The sequence below is a fragment of the Trichoderma atroviride genome, chromosome 4 (assembly GCF_020647795.1).
Source record: "Trichoderma atroviride chromosome 4, complete sequence".
NCBI classification, from domain to species: Eukaryota; Fungi; Ascomycota; class Sordariomycetes; order Hypocreales; family Hypocreaceae; genus Trichoderma; species Trichoderma atroviride.
Window position 1 is genome coordinate 1,579,401 of NC_089403.1, and position 17,290 is coordinate 1,596,690.

The 17,290-nt window shown below is 48.6% G+C and overlaps 8 protein-coding genes across 8 annotated transcripts; 6 read left to right on the forward strand and 2 right to left on the reverse strand.

Moving 5' to 3' along the window:
• Positions 1–3,479: 3,479 nt before the first annotated feature.
• On the reverse strand, positions 3,480–4,292 carry TrAtP1_007814 (uncharacterized protein; the record flags this gene model as incomplete). Its single annotated transcript, XM_014092634.1, has 1 exon — positions 3,480–4,292. The coding sequence occupies one exon, from the start codon at positions 4,290–4,292 to the stop codon at positions 3,480–3,482; it is 813 nt and encodes a 270-aa protein (XP_013948109.1).
• Positions 4,293–5,007: 715 nt separating this feature from the next.
• On the reverse strand, positions 5,008–5,948 carry TrAtP1_007815 (uncharacterized protein; the record flags this gene model as incomplete). Its single annotated transcript, XM_014092815.2, has 2 exons — positions 5,008–5,289; positions 5,346–5,948. The coding sequence occupies 2 exons, from the start codon at positions 5,946–5,948 to the stop codon at positions 5,008–5,010; spliced, it is 885 nt and encodes a 294-aa protein (XP_013948290.2).
• A 2,192-nt stretch (positions 5,949–8,140) lies between these two features.
• On the forward strand, positions 8,141–9,133 carry TrAtP1_007816 (uncharacterized protein; the record flags this gene model as incomplete). Its single annotated transcript, XM_014092635.2, has 1 exon — positions 8,141–9,133. The coding sequence occupies one exon, from the start codon at positions 8,141–8,143 to the stop codon at positions 9,131–9,133; it is 993 nt and encodes a 330-aa protein (XP_013948110.1).
• Positions 9,134–10,166: 1,033 nt separating this feature from the next.
• TrAtP1_007817 (uncharacterized protein) lies at positions 10,167–10,403 on the forward strand (the record flags this gene model as incomplete). The annotated part of the gene is made up of 1 exon (XM_066113676.1): positions 10,167–10,403. One exon carries the CDS (start codon positions 10,167–10,169, stop codon positions 10,401–10,403), a length of 237 nt encoding a protein of 78 aa, XP_065969763.1.
• Positions 10,404–10,941: 538 nt separating this feature from the next.
• Positions 10,942–11,907, forward strand: TrAtP1_007818 (uncharacterized protein). The gene has a single exon (XM_014092636.2). The coding sequence runs from the start codon at positions 11,145–11,147 to the stop codon at positions 11,613–11,615; it is 471 nt and encodes a 156-aa protein (XP_013948111.1). The 5' UTR covers positions 10,942–11,144; the 3' UTR covers positions 11,616–11,907.
• A 245-nt stretch (positions 11,908–12,152) lies between these two features.
• Positions 12,153–12,723, forward strand: TrAtP1_007819 (uncharacterized protein; the record flags this gene model as incomplete). The annotated part of the gene is made up of 1 exon (XM_066113677.1): positions 12,153–12,723. Exon 1 carries the CDS (start codon positions 12,292–12,294, stop codon positions 12,721–12,723), a length of 432 nt encoding a protein of 143 aa, XP_065969764.1. The 5' UTR covers positions 12,153–12,291.
• A 21-nt stretch (positions 12,724–12,744) lies between these two features.
• On the forward strand, positions 12,745–13,555 carry TrAtP1_007820 (uncharacterized protein; the record flags this gene model as incomplete). Its single annotated transcript, XM_014092637.2, has 3 exons — positions 12,745–12,824; positions 12,893–13,072; positions 13,156–13,555. The coding sequence occupies 3 exons, from the start codon at positions 12,745–12,747 to the stop codon at positions 13,553–13,555; spliced, it is 660 nt and encodes a 219-aa protein (XP_013948112.2).
• A 2,605-nt stretch (positions 13,556–16,160) lies between these two features.
• Positions 16,161–17,239, forward strand: TrAtP1_007821 (uncharacterized protein; the record flags this gene model as incomplete). Its single annotated transcript, XM_066113678.1, has 2 exons — positions 16,161–16,495; positions 16,975–17,239. The coding sequence occupies 2 exons, from the start codon at positions 16,161–16,163 to the stop codon at positions 17,237–17,239; spliced, it is 600 nt and encodes a 199-aa protein (XP_065969765.1).
• Between the last annotated feature and the right edge of the window lie 51 nt (positions 17,240–17,290).

Consider the following 17,290-nt stretch of genomic DNA (forward strand, 5'->3'; position numbering starts at 1 on the left):
AAGCGCCCTTTAAAACAGCCTAATTTAATTAAATGTTCCTTAAGCAGTAAGGTTTATTTAGTTGTATTATTGATTATTAAGTATTTGTGTATAGTATTAAGGTATATTACCTAATAGGATAACATAAACTCTGTAGCCTATAGTATATAAGTCTTAACAAATTAAAATTACTTGCCTTTTACATAAGTAAGGGTTTATATTACTAGTTTATAAACAGTTATATTATATTCTTGACTTAATATTTTATAATAATACACTGTTTTAATTTGGTTTAATTTAAATTTGTACTAATAATAGATTAGCATTATAAATCGAGTCTATAATATATATAATCACAATAGCTATGTATAGTAAATCCCGGTTTAATTGACTTTTTAGTGATTTACTATATCAAGCACTTGGTAGGCAGCGCCCTACCTTGTGTACATAGCAGGCATTCATATCCTGATTGTTTATGAGATCCCCTGTCTGCTTTATTGACTTGCTTAACTATAAACAGGATATATATGACAATAACTGTACACCGTCCTGTGCTAATAGACACTTTGCTCAAACAGAGACGCCCAATCCGCTTGGCACATTAGCATAGTGCATGAATGGCCTTGCTTGTTTTTCCCTTTGCTAAGCCATGTATTACAAGGCAGTCGGTTGAAGTCCGCCTAGGAAGCCCATCGAAAGCAAACTGACCATCTTGCCCATCGTATGGTCAAAACGCCGCAATACCTGAAGCGTTATGATAATTTTCATGTTATGTGCAATAATTAGAGGCATGCTGACAAGTAGGAGAACATGTCTGTTACTACTACTATTACTGCTGTTGTTACTGTTGTTGCAAGTGATGTGCGCAGTTACTCTTTCTAGTAATAAATTCAGTGTCCGTGTACCATGCGGATAGACGGCTATCGCGGGGTGCTTTGTCCATAATCGCATATTGCAGGCCTCTTGTCTTTTCCACTCTCTTCTCAGCGTTTCTTTAGTTCCTGTCTTCACAAAGACGCAGCACAGCAAGGCTCGGGAATTTAGTGACACTCGGCCCCGCAACGACCCAGACACATCAACACATCCTGGTATCGACCAAAGTATATGATTACAAAACAAAGCAACTGACAACTCTCCGAACCAGCGTACTCTAAGTATCCGATGACCAATATAAAGCACACACACAAATAGCTATTAGTACTTAGTGGATACAACTACGTAGTAACTACTAGTAGTTTACTATACATGACTGCCGAAAAAATTACTCAATCTAGACACTGCTTGCGTATTCACTATAGTGTGTATGTGTTGTTAAGGATGATATCCCCAATCGGGCGCTAGTAGCACATACTGCAGACCTAAATATTGTGAAAATTACTATATTCAGACATTGACCGCAAAAGCCTTCTTTCAAACAGTTTATTAATAGCAACCTTTGGCGCCCTAGCAGCTTTGTTGCGCAACCGTAGCTGTAATTATTATATACAGTCTAATGTTTAGGCCAAAGCAAGAAGTCGAGCCCCTGACTCTAGGTAGCAGTAGAGGAATAAAGTAGCCTGTCCTCTAATAACAGCCACTACTGATTAGCGCAGTGTATCTTTGCAGAAAGATTTTGCACCCTACTCGACTAGGAAGCTCACCGACTGACTGTAAAGCTGATATCAGACCTAACCGCAGACTGTTAGTTTGCGTATACTCGTACGATCCTATTTCATGCTCCCCAGCTAGCAGGACTAGTTGGCGTTTTTACTGCCACTAGCGTTTGTTTCTTCAACGTTTATGATCCATCTAAAATACCACTAGTGTAGTTATCGGGGAACTATTTACGAATACTACATTCGACTTATAGTACTTGAAGTCTCGTGCTCCAACTCTATATAGCGTTCATACAGACATGCCTTGTATTACAACTAATACTATACAACTTAGCGAGGTTGATCATGGCTGTACCTATATAAGCGAGCTAACAGAACCAAGGGCCTTGTCAAGTAGACTAGGTTGTCACAATCGAGACGGCATCATCCTGCACAACTCTCGCTGATTTCACTAGCCAAGAAACAACTCATACTTACGTATCTACAGTAGATACTAGCCAACTCCTTCTGCCAAGGGCTTAATCTCCAGTACACAACTGAATCCTTCTAATTCGCACGTGTGCAACTCTTGGCAACACTGGTACTGATAAACTCAAAAGTGCTAATCCTACGCTAATCTAGGTATAAGTAAGCATGAGGCACGAGTATATTTGTGAACGTCTAGCCTGCCCCCAAGCTTGAAGGGGGAAAAGAGGAATATAGAAGGAGCTAAGAAAAAAAAGGAAGAGCTCCATGAATAGCACTGCAGTCAGAATCCTTCGCTTCCCCGAATACTAGCTTTTTAGAAAATACTGGTCAGCTGGAAATATAGGGCGTATCCGGATATATTGCTAAATGGGCTTGCTGCCTAATTTGTTTACAAATAAATGCAAAACTTCAACTTGATCTTTAGTCAAGATAGGACGGGGACACTATCCAAATGGAGTCGTCGCCCAATTCCCCTACATCAACACTCGTTCTTCGCCTCGCGCGCGCTATCTAACAAGGTCCGAAGACCGTCTAAGCTTACAGGGGGCGGCCGTTATGCCCCTGCCTAATATCCGTGGCATACTTGTAGCAACAGGTTGTACATATCCCACAAGTACACCGATAGCCCCGTATCTAGGGGTAGATACTTTGTATTGTATTTATAGATTATATTACAAAAGCAATGTAACGGGTGGGATCAGCAAGAGAAGACTCTTTACCTATGCAGTAACAAGGCATGTGACTCTTGTTGCTTGCATTAAGCAAACAAGAAGCAACTACAATATACCTTGGAGACGAATTATTATAAACGGGCCTTCGTGTCAGTGAGATGAATCAATCTACAAAACTACGCTGCAAAAGGACTCAGACAAGCGGGTTACACTACATGTGGCGCCAGGCTACATCTATTACACCGGCAACTTCGGAACAGACTGGCACTCAAGAGTGAATTATGGGACAGAAGAGCGAAAGCGCGCTTCCTGTCCAGCTGTTCATATCTCAAATTCATGTGTATATTTCGGCCATGCAGGTACCAAGCAGATACGCTGGCAGATACGCTCGGCGGACATCTCGGCAGACGCCCAAGAATTGTACAAGGATCTCGGATCTGATCTATCATCGGACCTCATGACACCTTCCATTACAGTGTTAAAAGAGTCTCCGACACCTAAAGTAGGCAACATTGCAATAATTCAAACATTTCTGGAAAATGATCCATTACCTCAACCTACTACTTGGAGCACTTGTGCTTCTATTTCATCCAAGTTGGCACATTCCATGTAATCTTTGATACTCGTCACTGGTTGCACATTACTTGTAGAGAACCATTATATTGCATAGGTATTGAGTTGAATATCGATATTCGTGCGTATGATCTCTCACTGCTCGCCCCTTGCATAGCCAAAAAAAATATTTGGCATCTACCATAATCCATCTTCATAGTGTTGTTCGTCGACCATGGAGATACCACCATGCCTCCGAAGCCCAGTTTGCCGCAAAGTCGAGCGGGTTGAATACGTCTTCCCCAGCGCATAAATCAGCGCTGTCCTCTTCTTTGATCACACCGTCCCATTCTTTCGCTTGTGTCTCGACGCTGGATGCATCGTCGTCTGCCCAGAACCGAGTCTTCAACTCTGCTTCGTCCATTTTCCACCTCTCGGCCGCTGCTTTCAAGAGATCATCCACAGACTGCCACCAGTCGCATCGCAACAAAAGATGTCGAGTGTAACGGCCCTTACCGCCTTGCAGCACCATTCGAGGAAACGCTGGTCGCTGTCCAAAAAAGTCTTCTTGCGCGTATCGAGGCAGTGCCAGGAGTCTGGATAAGCGTCCCATGATGATCTCGCGTCGCTGATAAACAAGATAGAAATATCGCTGCTCCCATGCATCGTCGTGCCAGATCCGCTTTCCCTTACGAACGGTTTGAAGACATGGAAATCCTGGAACTGGAACCAAGCCAGCTTCCATAGCCTGAATGTGTCGAGTCTGCCAAGCACGGAAGCCGACATCACTGTGGTTGATCTGCTGCTCGAAGAGGACGATGGCGTTATCGAGGTCTCGCAGGAGCCGCACCTCGTTGATATGATCGTAGCAAGGTAGATTATCCCATGGGCCAAACAACTTGGCGCAGATGTCATCCTTCGGGCTCCATTTGGGGTTGATGGGAGAGGAAGTTGGTGTCGTGTTGCCATCGGCGTGGGGGATGGCCTCCAGAGGCATCGCGGTGTCTTTAGTCTCTTCTACTTTCATCGTGATGGAGTGCGACGAAAGTAGGGTAAAGTAGATGTGAGAAATATAACGCTGTAAGGATCCTGGGGAGAGAAGGATGTTGGAAGATGAAATAAATTTACCAACACATGCCGCCGTGAAATAATAGTGGTGTTGTGTGAGGAGCAACAAAAGCAGATGGAAATGGATGGATATAAACTTTCTGATGGATCAGAGACAAAATGAGAATGGAAAGAACATCTGTTGGACTATTGACTGCGAGAATAACAGATTCGATCGCTACTATTGAGATGGCGATAATAAGGAAGGGGCAGCTGCGAGATCAGCCCTCCTCAGCATCAGCTCTGATTCACTGCCAAGGGCCTGGCCGGGCAGTGCATGTTTGGCAGCTTCATTCACTGCATCTGTAAAACAAATGACTTTAAATTGCTCAATTGTTTCACAGAGGGCACGTCTGAGCCATCGCTGATGCTCAACAAAAGCACAACAAACGTGCAGTTGAAAGAGGTAAAATTGAGGTATCAGATTCTTCTCCTTCTCGCAATACTAGTCATACACTGCTTGGCCACCTCTCACTATCTAGTACATGTAGGTGGTCATGCTTTTGCTGCTACAATCCAAAAACCAAATATCCAAACGCCACCCGTGCCCTCCGGCTGCCCGTTATTAGGAATCTAGGTGGAACTTCATTAGGGTGTCATCATTCCATCAGTACGCCTGTGAGGCTCATTTTCGTTTACTCTCCGACGCAAGCGACCATCAGTGTTCTATAATCGCCAGACGTTTCTCCTCTGATGCGGCTGGTCAAGCTCTTCTTATATCGCTGCTGATAGGCTCCCTTGACGTTTGCAAGCTCCTGTCTGTCCCAGTGGAAGCGGACAACCCGAGAAATGAGGAGATGGTCCTTGGTGCCCAGCCCTGCCATGGAATCCTCCAGGAGCATCGCGGCGTGCATATACTTGTCAACAGCATGGAGCAGCTGGAACAACAGAGCTTCTTTCATATGACCAGAGAACTCCTGCTTGATAATATTAGTCCATGCTTACAGTGATGTTGCGGAACGATAGAACTTACACCGTCGATGACAGATTCCAAGCTGCGGTTGAACTTTTGCTTATAAGTATGGGCGATGGCTCGGATCTGGTTGTCATTTCTGTTTGCGAAAATACTGCAAACAAGAATCTCATCTGTTCCAACTTTGCCTTCGGTCGCCTTGTAGATACTCATGACATCTTGCTCGACCTGCTGTGGAATGACTGGGGCTGAGTCTTCGGCCCTGTTGGCTGCCAAAACTATCAAGAACATCCTTTCCGTTTTGAAGCTCAGTTCACCCTTGACATCGGACTCCAAGCTCCGTCGGAAAGTTCGCTGGTAAGCGCTTTTAATGGCATGCAGATCGGCGTTGGACCTCGAGAGGAGGATATCGTTCAAGACGATCTCCTTGGTCCCTGGGCCCGACATGGCATCGTACAGGTTGTGGACATCAGCCATCAACGGACCGCGCGCAAGTTGAACGAGGCCATATTCGAACCAGCTTCTCGTCTCCTTTTTGATGTCTTCTACTAGGCTGCGCTTGAATTGGCGCTCAAAAGCTGTCCGCAGCACCTCAATCTGGAGCGGGTCTTTTCTTGACAGGATGTTAATCAGCACCTTTTCGTCTGTTCCGAAGCCCTTCATGGCACCGCGCAAAGCCTGGGCATCTTGGGTGCCATCCCACTGGATGATTTGCGGTGCGCCGTAGCCCAATGAAGGCGGCGTAGGCGGCGCGGCCTGCGCTGGAGGCGCTCCATACGGCGCGGGAGGGGGAGCACCATAATATCCCCCCTTGCTGGGGAGGAGGAGCGCCGTACTGGCCGGGGGGAGCTCCGTAGGGCTGTGGTGAATGTGGAGGAGGCGCTCCGTACTGCTGAGGCGGCGGCTGTCCGTATGGCGCTTGTTGCGGGGGGATATTGGCCTGGCGGAGGCTGCTGATAATAGCCTCCCTGCTGAGGGGGAGGATACTGGCCCTGTTGCGGAGGATACTGGCCCTGAGGAGGCGGGTAGTGGCCTTGCTGAGGAGGATATTGGCCCTGCTGAGGAGGGGGGTATTGGCCGTAGCCTTGAGGCGGCTCTGCGATGCGTCAGATTATCGACCGAGGTGGCGCGGGGGCAGCAAGGCTGCAGCAGTGCAAGCCAACAACAAGCGCTTGCTCATTTGGCTGAAAAATCTCACGAGAGGGTCAACTTACGGCCGTATGGCTGCTGGCCATATCCTTGGTAAGACATAATATAGCGACTGGTTCTGCGCGGCGGGCTCTGTGAAGGATGCGCAAGAGTGAATTTGCAGGGTGACGTCGTGCTATGCAGAAGCGAAAAGCAAGAAGAAGCGGATGGGGTGAAAGGCTTGTTATGTAGCTGCCTTCCCTCCACTAACTAAGACGGCGTACTTGTACTGGTCTCAGCTAGCAGAGATGGCAGTATTCCATGCCACTAACAAGTAGGCTGTACAAAGACTTGTCGTAGCATTTGACGCTGAACTAGCCGAGACCTGGATCCACGAGCTTGTTCGCAAGATCTGCCTTGCGTGAGCATAACGTAGCGCCCCTGGAGAGGCAGAGGCGCTGATTGGCGGGCTGGAGTGGCTGTGCCGAGTCCGTGGGACGTCATGGCTTTAATGAGCCATGTTGCTGGCGCCACAGGGCGAATGGCGCAGCGACGCCGATGCCAAATCAAGTCAGTTCATGGCAATCGATGGTGTTATTTCATGAATAGTAAGCTGTAGGATTAACCACAGTATTCCAAACTTTAAAAACAAGTCAAGTTTCCCCATGTTACCGATATCTAGGCGTTGCCAAGAATCCATGTGATTGGGATTGATACTGATGCATCTACACGGGCGACTATGGTGACATCAAACAATAGCTCAAACTCTCTGCACATTAATCCATCACCAGCGCTGCCGCTGTCAATCACATCAGCTTACTACCTACGTACTCGGCCTTTGACTGATTTTGCCTTGTCATATTGACGTAGGGGCATTCTTGGCCACCAGCGTCTCCCAGCATAGCTGTGCGCAAGTGCTCAATGATACCAGCTTTGGAACATGTACCCGCGAGGCGCTGTGGCGGCACAGCGCCACAAGTATTGCGCAACGTGGTGGCAGCTTACGCCACAGCCGGGACCTGTTATTGTTCCTCCAAATCAAGGAAGCTTTTTATCGCAACTATCATCAAGGAAGAATATCACAGACAAGACGCGCTGTAGTTCAAATCGTACCTACACGGCACTAAACATGCGCAGGACCCTGGCTGTGGGGATCTGCCTGATACGCCGACTACGGAGCGTTTCTTATTTCTTTTGCATGCAGGGTTGCATCGGATGGTTTATACTGCCGTGAAAAAACAAGGTTCACTCCACAGGGACCAAAGAACAAAGAACAGCACAAGAAGAAACAAAGAACGCGTAAAGTAAAGATGCAGAGGGACGGTTGGTGGCTGGTGGCGGCTCAGCCTCAACGCCCTTGCAGCTGCCGCCAACAGCTAGACCCGGGCATCTTAGTGCTCTGAGCTCCCCAAAACATCAACGGGCCAGCGCTCCATGCCCCGCCGGCTTACTTTCCCACCCCCCTGGCGCTGTCGATTTGGCGGCCCGATCCCGAGTCGCCAACCTCCGGATTTACCAGCCACCAGCCATTCGAAAGAAACCCGGCAAAATGTCACTCTTTTTCCCTTCTCCTCCTATCAAATTCCTTCGGGTCAAGCCAAACTGCTAAGCGATCAAGCGCATCATCCTGCTCTGCACTCTTCCTCATCTTAACCACTTCTGGCTTCCCTGCATGCCTGCGTTATAACCATCTAGAGACCTGAGAAGAGAAGAGGCTTTTCGTCAAGATGCTTGGCGGCGTCTCGTTGATCCTTGCTCTCTCTACATGCCTATCTTTTGTAGCTGCGCTGCCTCCACCAGCTCTGGTCGTCCGCGTCCCAGCAGCTGTAGACGCTCGTGCGAAGCCTAAATATTCCGTCGTGCCTCTGGAACCTGGTGAAGGACAGCCAGGCGGTGGAAATGGAGGAGGAGGAGGCGGCGGCGGCGGCGGTGGTGGAAGCGGAGATGAAACTGTGACGGTGATCGAGACGGTTACCGAGACCGCTAAAGCTTCGACTGTTACTCGTACGATTCCGACGACAGTGGAGATTATCGATATCACGGCAGACGTGACCAAGACGGTTCTTGTCACTCCTACCAAGCACAGCAGCACCACTACTCTGTCGACGACGACGACGACATCACCACCACCTCTGCCGCCAGTCGTCAGCGAGGTCTCAAAGTCGGCTACAACTTCAAAGGTTTCTACAGAATCGAAGAAACCCACCACGTCTAAATCCACTGCCTCGAAATCCTCGACATCCTCGACATCTGCTGCTACAACCTCAAAGGCCAACACAACTTCGAAACTCACCACCACTTCAAAGGTGACAACTACCTCGAAGCCAACAACTACCACAAGTCTGGCTAGTGCTGTGACGACGGCAGCCTCAACCACTTCATCAGTACACAGCAGCTCAAATACGACGGCATCAACTTCGACTACGCTGAGCAGCTCTCAACAAACCACTTCATCGACGCCTCAAACAACGGGCACATCTAGTACACTAGTCGCCTCCACAGGCGCCTCCACATCCTACACGACCACAAGCATTGCTTGGCAGTCTAGCTCTACGGTGGTGTCTTCGTCTTGGGCAGCCACAACGTCTCTGCCGACCACTGCTTCTACCTGGTCATCCATCTACTCGTCTTCCACAAGCACCCATGACAATGGCCAATGGCACACTACATACCCTGCCTGGAACGGGACTGTGATACATCGCTATCACCCGCCTTCTTGAGATGAAAGCTCTCAGTCACGACCAAACGGCAAGATGACACCCGTCTCTTTCAATCGTACATATTTAAACTTCAAGGGACATACACCACGCCTCCAATGCAGAGGCACAAGAAGTTACAGCAAGAATATCCAAAGCGGAAAAGTGCATCGCATTCAAGTCTTTGGATATTTTTGTCTTTTTTTCCCCCTTTTTCTTTTACTGTTTATTTGCTTTTTCCTGATCTGTTTGGTTGGATAATGATAATGCTGCCAAGAGGAATCCGAATCTGAGTGTTTGCTGGGAGAGCTTCTGCTGCCGCCAGCGCGCAAACTTTCTTCTGTGAATAGGACAGGGGTCCTTTCCCGGCTGGCTGCAACGCAAACCAAGGGCTGGGATACGTTGCGGCTTTATATGTAGCGCATGAGATATTAGATGAATACAGAATGCATATGAGATGAGATGAATCTGGCCGTGCGCAACGGGCAAGTGCATGATACCGTAGCGATGTCGCAGTTCCTCTAATTGATGAAGCTTTACACAGTACATGTGGCCACGGATACAAATATCCATGAATCCGCACCTCGCTAATCATTCGTACTTGTAATTCTAACGAGTGTTTGTTCAGGTGGAACAAAGATCTCACATCGTGGGTATCTAGTAGCTGCATGCAAGCACCCGCCGGGGACAATATTAAGGATCCGATGCAACAATCCGCAGCCGTGAGGTAACAATAGCTTTACCCTCTGCTATTTAGCTTGATGGTTTTGGGGGATTCCTCAGAATGACTTAAATAATGCAATATTTTCTCTGCCATTCCCGCTCTTCCTTTCTTTCAAAGATTGGGCAGATTATTTCTGTACTTCTGTGATTTTGGGAATAGTACCGCAGGATTCCTCTCTCAGGATTGAACAACATACGCGAATAAGTATATGCGACCAGTGAATGATCCATCTCGGGCCCTGTATCTAACCGAATTCCTATAGAATATTCTTTTTATACTCAGCGACATTACGCGTCAGACAAAGCTCAAAAGGCCGCAGCAGCCATCCACACAATGGATCCTCCAATCACCCAAAATCTCGAGTCTTCCCTTCAAACGAACGCAGCTTACCTCCATCCTTCTACCAGCGATGCGCACAAAGAGACCATCTGGGTGGCAGCCTGTATCGGCGGAGGCATGCTTATAATGATTGCGGTCGCCGCTGGGATACTGCTTGTGAGGAGGAGGGCGCGGTGGAGGAACATCAACGAGAGGGACGCGGCTACAGGGGCTTGGGGGAGAGAAGCGTGAGGGTTTTGGGTCTTCTTTGAGAATTAGATTTTCTCTTAGGGTGAGAAGAGGTCCAAGGAGGAGATTTGCATTTCAAGTTTGGCTGCGGTGGATATTAATAGGAAGGGCTTGGAATAAGCTTGAAGGCAAGGAACTAAGGTTTACGAGGCTGAAGTCAACGAGCCATCTACGTAGATGGAACAAAATGCAGGGCACTCATTAAGTAAGAACGTTGACTCTGTTTGTTACTTGTCATGTATCTTTCGGTTGCATATACGTGTCTGTGATGATGACATGTGAATAGGGTAGCGAGCAAATGCTACTAAATGACAGCAACACGTCCGCGTTTGATCGTGGTGGCTCATGTTGCTTTGTGAATACAGTGATTCATCATTCAGTATTCAGTGTATGTACATCACCAAGCTATGAATCATGGTACACGATGCGCATTGGAGAATATCTCTCTCACTCTCACCTTTACGATCCAATAGCACACATCCACGTCTGAGTGGACCCCGCCTAGCACCGATTCGCTTGACGTCTTCCATCTTTGACTTTTCGGCGCAAAAGAGTTTCATCAAACTACCACTCTCTAAGAATATCTGAGAAGTATTGGAAAGTTTACTTTAGCTTTTTGGCATAATATTCTACTAGGAGAAGAACTTGGTCAGAGACGCTATTTACAGTTGTTGGGAACCCTTTTGCAAGATATCAAACCACGGCTCTGGTTGCTCATCAAACAACATCGACAGTTTTCCCACGATGAAGGACAACGGATATGCGATGCCTCCCTGGGAACTTTTATCTCCCGCAGCTGCTCCTCCAATCTTGACTTTTGATGAGCCCACTCTAGAGAGAATATCTCTCGCGTCCGCCAACGAACCTCAAAACGACACATACCCTTCTCCAGCAATGGCACAGCCTATTGGCCAGATGTGCTCTCCAGAGGGCCAGTGGAACTGCATGACAACTTCATTCCAACGGTGCGCCAGCGGTAGTTGGAGTATTGCTTTTCCGTGTGCGGCGGGGACAATTTGCCAACCTTTTGGCTTGACGGACTACATCACAATCGAGTATGAGCCGACTGCGAATAACGGCCAAGCGGATGATGGGAGGACTGGGTGTGACCACGATAGGGGTGGGAGAAGGAGTTTTGGGCTTCGAAATACGCCTAATCTGGTCTTGTTGTTTACGGCGTTGGTAGCGGGAGTTTTTTGGGGTATCCTTGGGTGAATACGTGGGGATATGGCGATATGAAATGAAAGTCGAAAGAAGATTTTTTTCTTAATTTATTTTCACGATTTTTCTGGGAAAAAGGGATATTATTTGGCAATATCGAAGTACACATGTTCAATCTCCTATAATGGGGCTATCTAGGATGTGCTATGCTACTACATGTACTGCCAGCAGACAAGCGGATTGGAATTGTCTAAGAATGAGCTTTAGAAGGCGTGAAACAGATTTTTTAAGATGATCTGTACAATAGTAGGGCATCTCGAAATAAGTTTGAGATCAACAAGTTGACAAGTTACAGATTGCACTATACCTTGCGTATTAATTGTTCATTTCACGCTAACTCTGTATCACCGTGTACTGAATTTCCATTTTTCCAGCCACAAGACTATATACTCTGGCCATCCAGCTTCTCATTTGGGGATAGATAGAGAATATGAAATTATCCGATATTAGCCGGGCGGATTTTGTTCTGTTCGGGCAAGGACTTGCATATAAGATTGATCCATCTCTGGCTGTGGCTCTTTCAACAGAATTGTTAACTGTGTTTCACTGCGCTTTGTGAGCTCCTTGATTTTCCAGTTTATACATGAGAACGGGAGAATCATTTGGATGAGGCTTGATGGTTTCTCTTAATTAGACGAAACGGAAATATAGAAGAAAGGAAAGAATCAACATGTCAAAAGGAACCATTTTGGTCACGGGAGCCAACGGCGGACTTGGGTCTGCCATTGTGCAAAACATCATCAGCACGCCCGATCTAGCCTCAAACTATGCTGGCATCTACGCGGTGCGAAAAGCAGCCACTGCGATGACGCTCCAAGGGGTCCTTCGTCGCGCCCCGTTGGATCATAGACACGAGACGGTAGAAATTGACCTCGGCTCACTGGCCAGTGTTAGGAAGACGGCTGCAGATATCAATGCAAGAGTTGCGAAAGGCGACTTGCCCAAGATCCGCGCCCTCATCTTGAATGCTGGATATTCGGATTATGCCAATCTTGTAAGTGGTGCTGACGAAAACACGTCGGTAATCAACTTTTTGGTACGGTCATTGACAACGGAGTGTACGAGCCAGGTTATGAGTGAAGATGGCCTCGAAATGACCTGACACATCAACTTTCTGTCCAACATGCTCCTGTCGCTGCTTCTCTTGCAAAGCATGGATGCGCAGGACGGGCGCGTCCTCTTTGTCAGTAGCTGGTCCCACGAGTAAGTCGACAAAAGACAAGAGCCGAACGGCGCAATGAAATCTGACATGGAAGTTCCTTCGCCTAAAGTATCGATGATCCCCGCAATGATGTGATGATGGGCGCGTATAAAGATACTGGATACCCAACATTGTTTCCTGGCGCGGAAGTTCTCGCCAAAGGTCAATGGAGTCGTCCTGAAGACGATCCCGGCATCAACTCGGGATTCCGTCGATACGGGGCCAGCAAGCTGTGTGCTATGATGCTGTGGTATGATGATTGCCTCTGCTTTTCCCACCCATCCTTATCCTTGAGCCTTCTCGTAAAAGTCAGCACTGAACAATCTCTTACAGCGAAGAATTGGCAGATCGCATAGCCAAAGACCCGAAACTGAACAATATCTCCGTCGTGAGCTTGAGTCCGGGCACCATGCCCACCAGCTTCGGCCGTAGAGCAGGTTTCCTGATTGGTGTTGTTGCCACGAGGGTTATAATGCCAGTGCTGTCTGAAATGAGCGTGCGGTTCAGTCCCAACGGCATGCTCCGACCTTCGTGGAAGAGCGCCGCGGACGTCATCAGGGCTTGCTTTGACATTGAAGCATATAAAGGGGAGGCGTTGCATTTGGATGGCACGGCCAGCCTTCAGATTGCCAAAGACGCGAAAGATGAGGCCAAGAGAAAAGAGCTGTGGGAATATGGACTTGGAGCAGCCAAGATGGATGAGGGAGATACAGCGTTGGTGGAGTGGACATAGTAACTGAGCAGTAAACAGCCAACTCACCTGCGAGTTTGGACAATACTGACTCCTTATCCGGAAACCGTGTACTGAACTGATGCATGCGTTTTCTTCTTCTTCGGAATTAGATATTAGTAGGTAAAAACGGATGGAAAAGATTGGACCTCATGTACCCAATATCCAAGTACCCGACTCCTTTCAATGGTGCCTTGAGTTTATAATTTTTACTTGGTATTGTCTATGCGATTCAAATGCTGACCACGTTTTATCCTTTCAAAAGTTTTACTCACTAGAAAATGCAAACCCCGTCTTTCATGCAAGGCACTTGGTGGGTTAGCTAGTCAACGCATAAAACAAAACGGCCTGTTCAGTGAAATGTCGTTGTTGTGTGCGGTTCTACTGAGAGGGGCCAAGTATTATCAGTTGGGAACCTCCATCAGGCCAATGCATCTTTATATCGGAAAACGCAGGAAGCTGATTGAAAGATTCCTATTGGGTGCCTTATTATTCAACTTTCACAGCATTTTTAATCCTCCCCAAGGCCCTCATAAGTGGCACGTCATATAAGGCAAGGCGATTTTTCAGCTGATTCTTTCTTGAGCCTCTTTCCTTTTTCTGTGAGTCGCTTCACAGCATTTTTAATCTCTCCTCAGGTCATATAAACACAGCCTCTCCTTGGTGTCGGCATCTTCACAACATCTCAGCCCTTTACGATACTTTCCACAAGGCAAGTACCGGTTCGTTAAGATAAGTGGGAACATTTACTGAACGAATGCACTCTGTTGTCCCCTTCTGGCCCTTATTAGATAGACCCCTACGCTCAATTGAGTATCACCGTCTTCACAGCATTTTTAATCTCCCCTCAGGTCATATAAACACAGCCTCTCCTTGGTGTAGGCCTCTTCACAGCAACACAATCCTTTATGATACTTTCCACAAGACATGGACTGGTTGGTTAAGATAAGTGGGAACACTTACTAACTGAATGCGCTCTGTTGCCCCCTTCTGGAAGGCGTGGCCAAATCTACGAAAATCGAAGCCGAGTTGGCAGACCCTGGCAATCTGAGGTAAGGCACTAGGACATGAAACAGGCGCCGTCACTTTGTGGGAAATGATTGGGAATGGCGCCAAGAATAGACGGAGACCGGCTCTGTGAATAAGATTGACGGGGAGCCACCGATCTGTGCCCCGGGCTTGCTCCGAATCGGTGTTTCGATTAGATGGTGGAGCGGCTCGAGAGAATATTGTTGCTGGCATAGTCGATCGCATCACAATGCGTCACAGCGGATAGGAACCACTCGGCGAGTCCACTCAGTGATCAACACACATGTCATCGATACTTGATGCTAGAAACGAATGGATGAATCAATCCTGAGCAAAATTAAGCGCAGTAGAATCTAGAATCATGAGGCTGGAGCGGGCGTGGCCTGTTTGTCCAGTCCCTTGTCCATGGCCGGCGGCTCGAAATCGCGTGACAGACATTCGAGTCTCTCGACCAGCCAGTCCGCCTGCGATAGCCGTCCGGAGACTGCAAAAGCATCTGCAATATGCAGGGGTTCAAAAGAAGAAGAAGAGAAAATCCCGCCGTGGAGCTTCTCGGCGGTTCAATCTCATTCAGAATACTACTAGTAGTAACAGCCGCGGACCCAAACAGGTGGCGCATCCCGCAATCACGGCAGAGTGCATGCAACGCGGATTAATGTTGAATCTGGTGAAATGGCCGCGCCACAGCAGCAACTTGCACGGCATTGAAATGTCCAACAGCCACTCAATTGGCGCCGAAACGTGTCTGTAACGGTGCCTGGCTGCAGCTGGAGAGCGCCAATTGGTTGGTGGACGAGGACCGCCCGCTAATGTCACTAGGAAACAGAAGAAGCCTCCTGCGCCAAAAAAGAAAAATAGAAAAAAGGCGTGGGGCTTATTCCGGGTCGAGGAATCTCAGCACTAGGAATGAGCAGCAGATGAAGATCGCTCTTGCTGATTTCTTCTTATTCTTCGCTCGTTGCTAAGAAAGGAAGAAGCAGAGCTGTTTATTTTTGTTTGCGCGCGCACTTTTTGGCATTGCGAAGATCTCGGTGCCGTGGAGAGAACAGGAAGTGTTTGCGAGAGGGCTGCATCAAGTACAAAAGAGTTGAGCAGCTTCGTTTGACCTGCTGCGCATATTCACCACCACCCACCTCTTACCTGCCAACCTACCTGCAAACTCAATTTCCTTAATTTCCTTTTTTGTTCCATCTTGATGACTCGCTCTCCTCGCCCAATTGCTTTCGACCTTTTCTTTTCTTGTTTTTCTTCTTCTTTTGGTTTCTTTTCCGGCTGCCGATCCTTGGACCTACCGACCAAAACACGCAGTCCTACACATTCCTCGCTTTCCTCTCGCTCTGGAAACGGCTTCGACACGCTGAGACCTGTTTGACGCAGCGCCCGTGAACGACCAGCTACTCCCGCAGAAGCAGAGCAACACCGCAAAGCAGCAGCAGCAGTAGCAGCAGTAGCAGCCAACCTTGCAGCACCACCCGCACTGATACTGGTTGAACATAAAGCACGGCCGTCCCGCTAAAGTTTGCTGGGGCGCAACCCCTACAGCTGCCAAAAATATCCCCCTAGAGCAGCCTACCGAGCCATGTGGGACCGCGCCCGAGCCTCTGCCACGGCGGGTCTGGACAGGATGCATCGCCGTCATCTTACAGGCACTGCAGGCCTTAGCAGCACGAGCACAGCGAGCTGCAACAACCGCCCCGGCGCTGACAAGCACGCGAGCGTCGCTGCTACGCCCATGTCGTGGACCACGATTTCGACGACGACTTCATCCTCGACCTTTTACCAAATCAACGCCGACGGGCCTGCGAATGCGCTGGGCATCGACGTCGCAAACACCGCTGCAGCGCCGCAAAGACCGCAGCGCCCACAGGCTGATGCTCCGAGCGCCAGCGTCACATCGGCTCTCCACACTGGAATGTACGTACATTGCGATTTGGCTGATGTTCTTCCTGTTTTCTCGTCTACTTGTACTTGGCTGTACACACAATTGGTGGCGATGGCTGCGTCATGCACGGTACTTGTACTTGCACGCTGTAAGGCATCCTGCGCTGGAACCATACCTCCAGTTCACGTCGCCGCCTCATTCGCCAGCGTCTATTTATCTGCCCTCCCTCCCAGAGGCACATACCGGTCGCTTGTTGAGGGCACAGCCTCCAGCAGATGCGCGTCAAACAAGGAACGACAGAGGAAAAACAAGGCGCCGTGCCCTTCTGCATCGGGCTTTTTGTTTTCCCTCGAAAGAATCCGTCTTGGTCGCATGATGCTATTCCCGCGCTATCTGCACTGCCTGCCGCCATTGTTCGTTGCGCTATGATATCAGTAGTGCTGGTATTAGCCGTTTGCTTGAAATAGCCCTCGAGCGAACCCGGGCTGACGTCGTTCTTCTCCAATCTTAGAATCTCAACAGACGATCTCGCTGACCGCGCAGCGTCATTATCGCACCCTGGCTTTGAGCCGCCGCCGCGGAACCCCAGACGGCTTTTGCAACAATACTCCAAGGATTCGACCTGGTCCCTCGCTGCATCGGCGAATCCAGAGCCTCAGATCGTCACCGATTCAGAATCCAACTATACCAGTGACGGCGACGGATACTCTTCGTCCCCGGCCCCCAACTTCCAGCTGGCTGCCATGTATTCGAGGCGGCGCCCCCCCGGCGCTTGACCAAATCTCACCTCCGAGCTCACCAGAAATCGGCGCCTTCAAGTACGAGTA

What these genes read in the sequence shown, in the direction of transcription:
- TrAtP1_007818 (XM_014092636.2), top strand. Translation starts at nt 11,145, where the DNA reads ATGAAGGACAACGGATATGCGATGCCTCCCTGGGAACTTTTATCTCCC.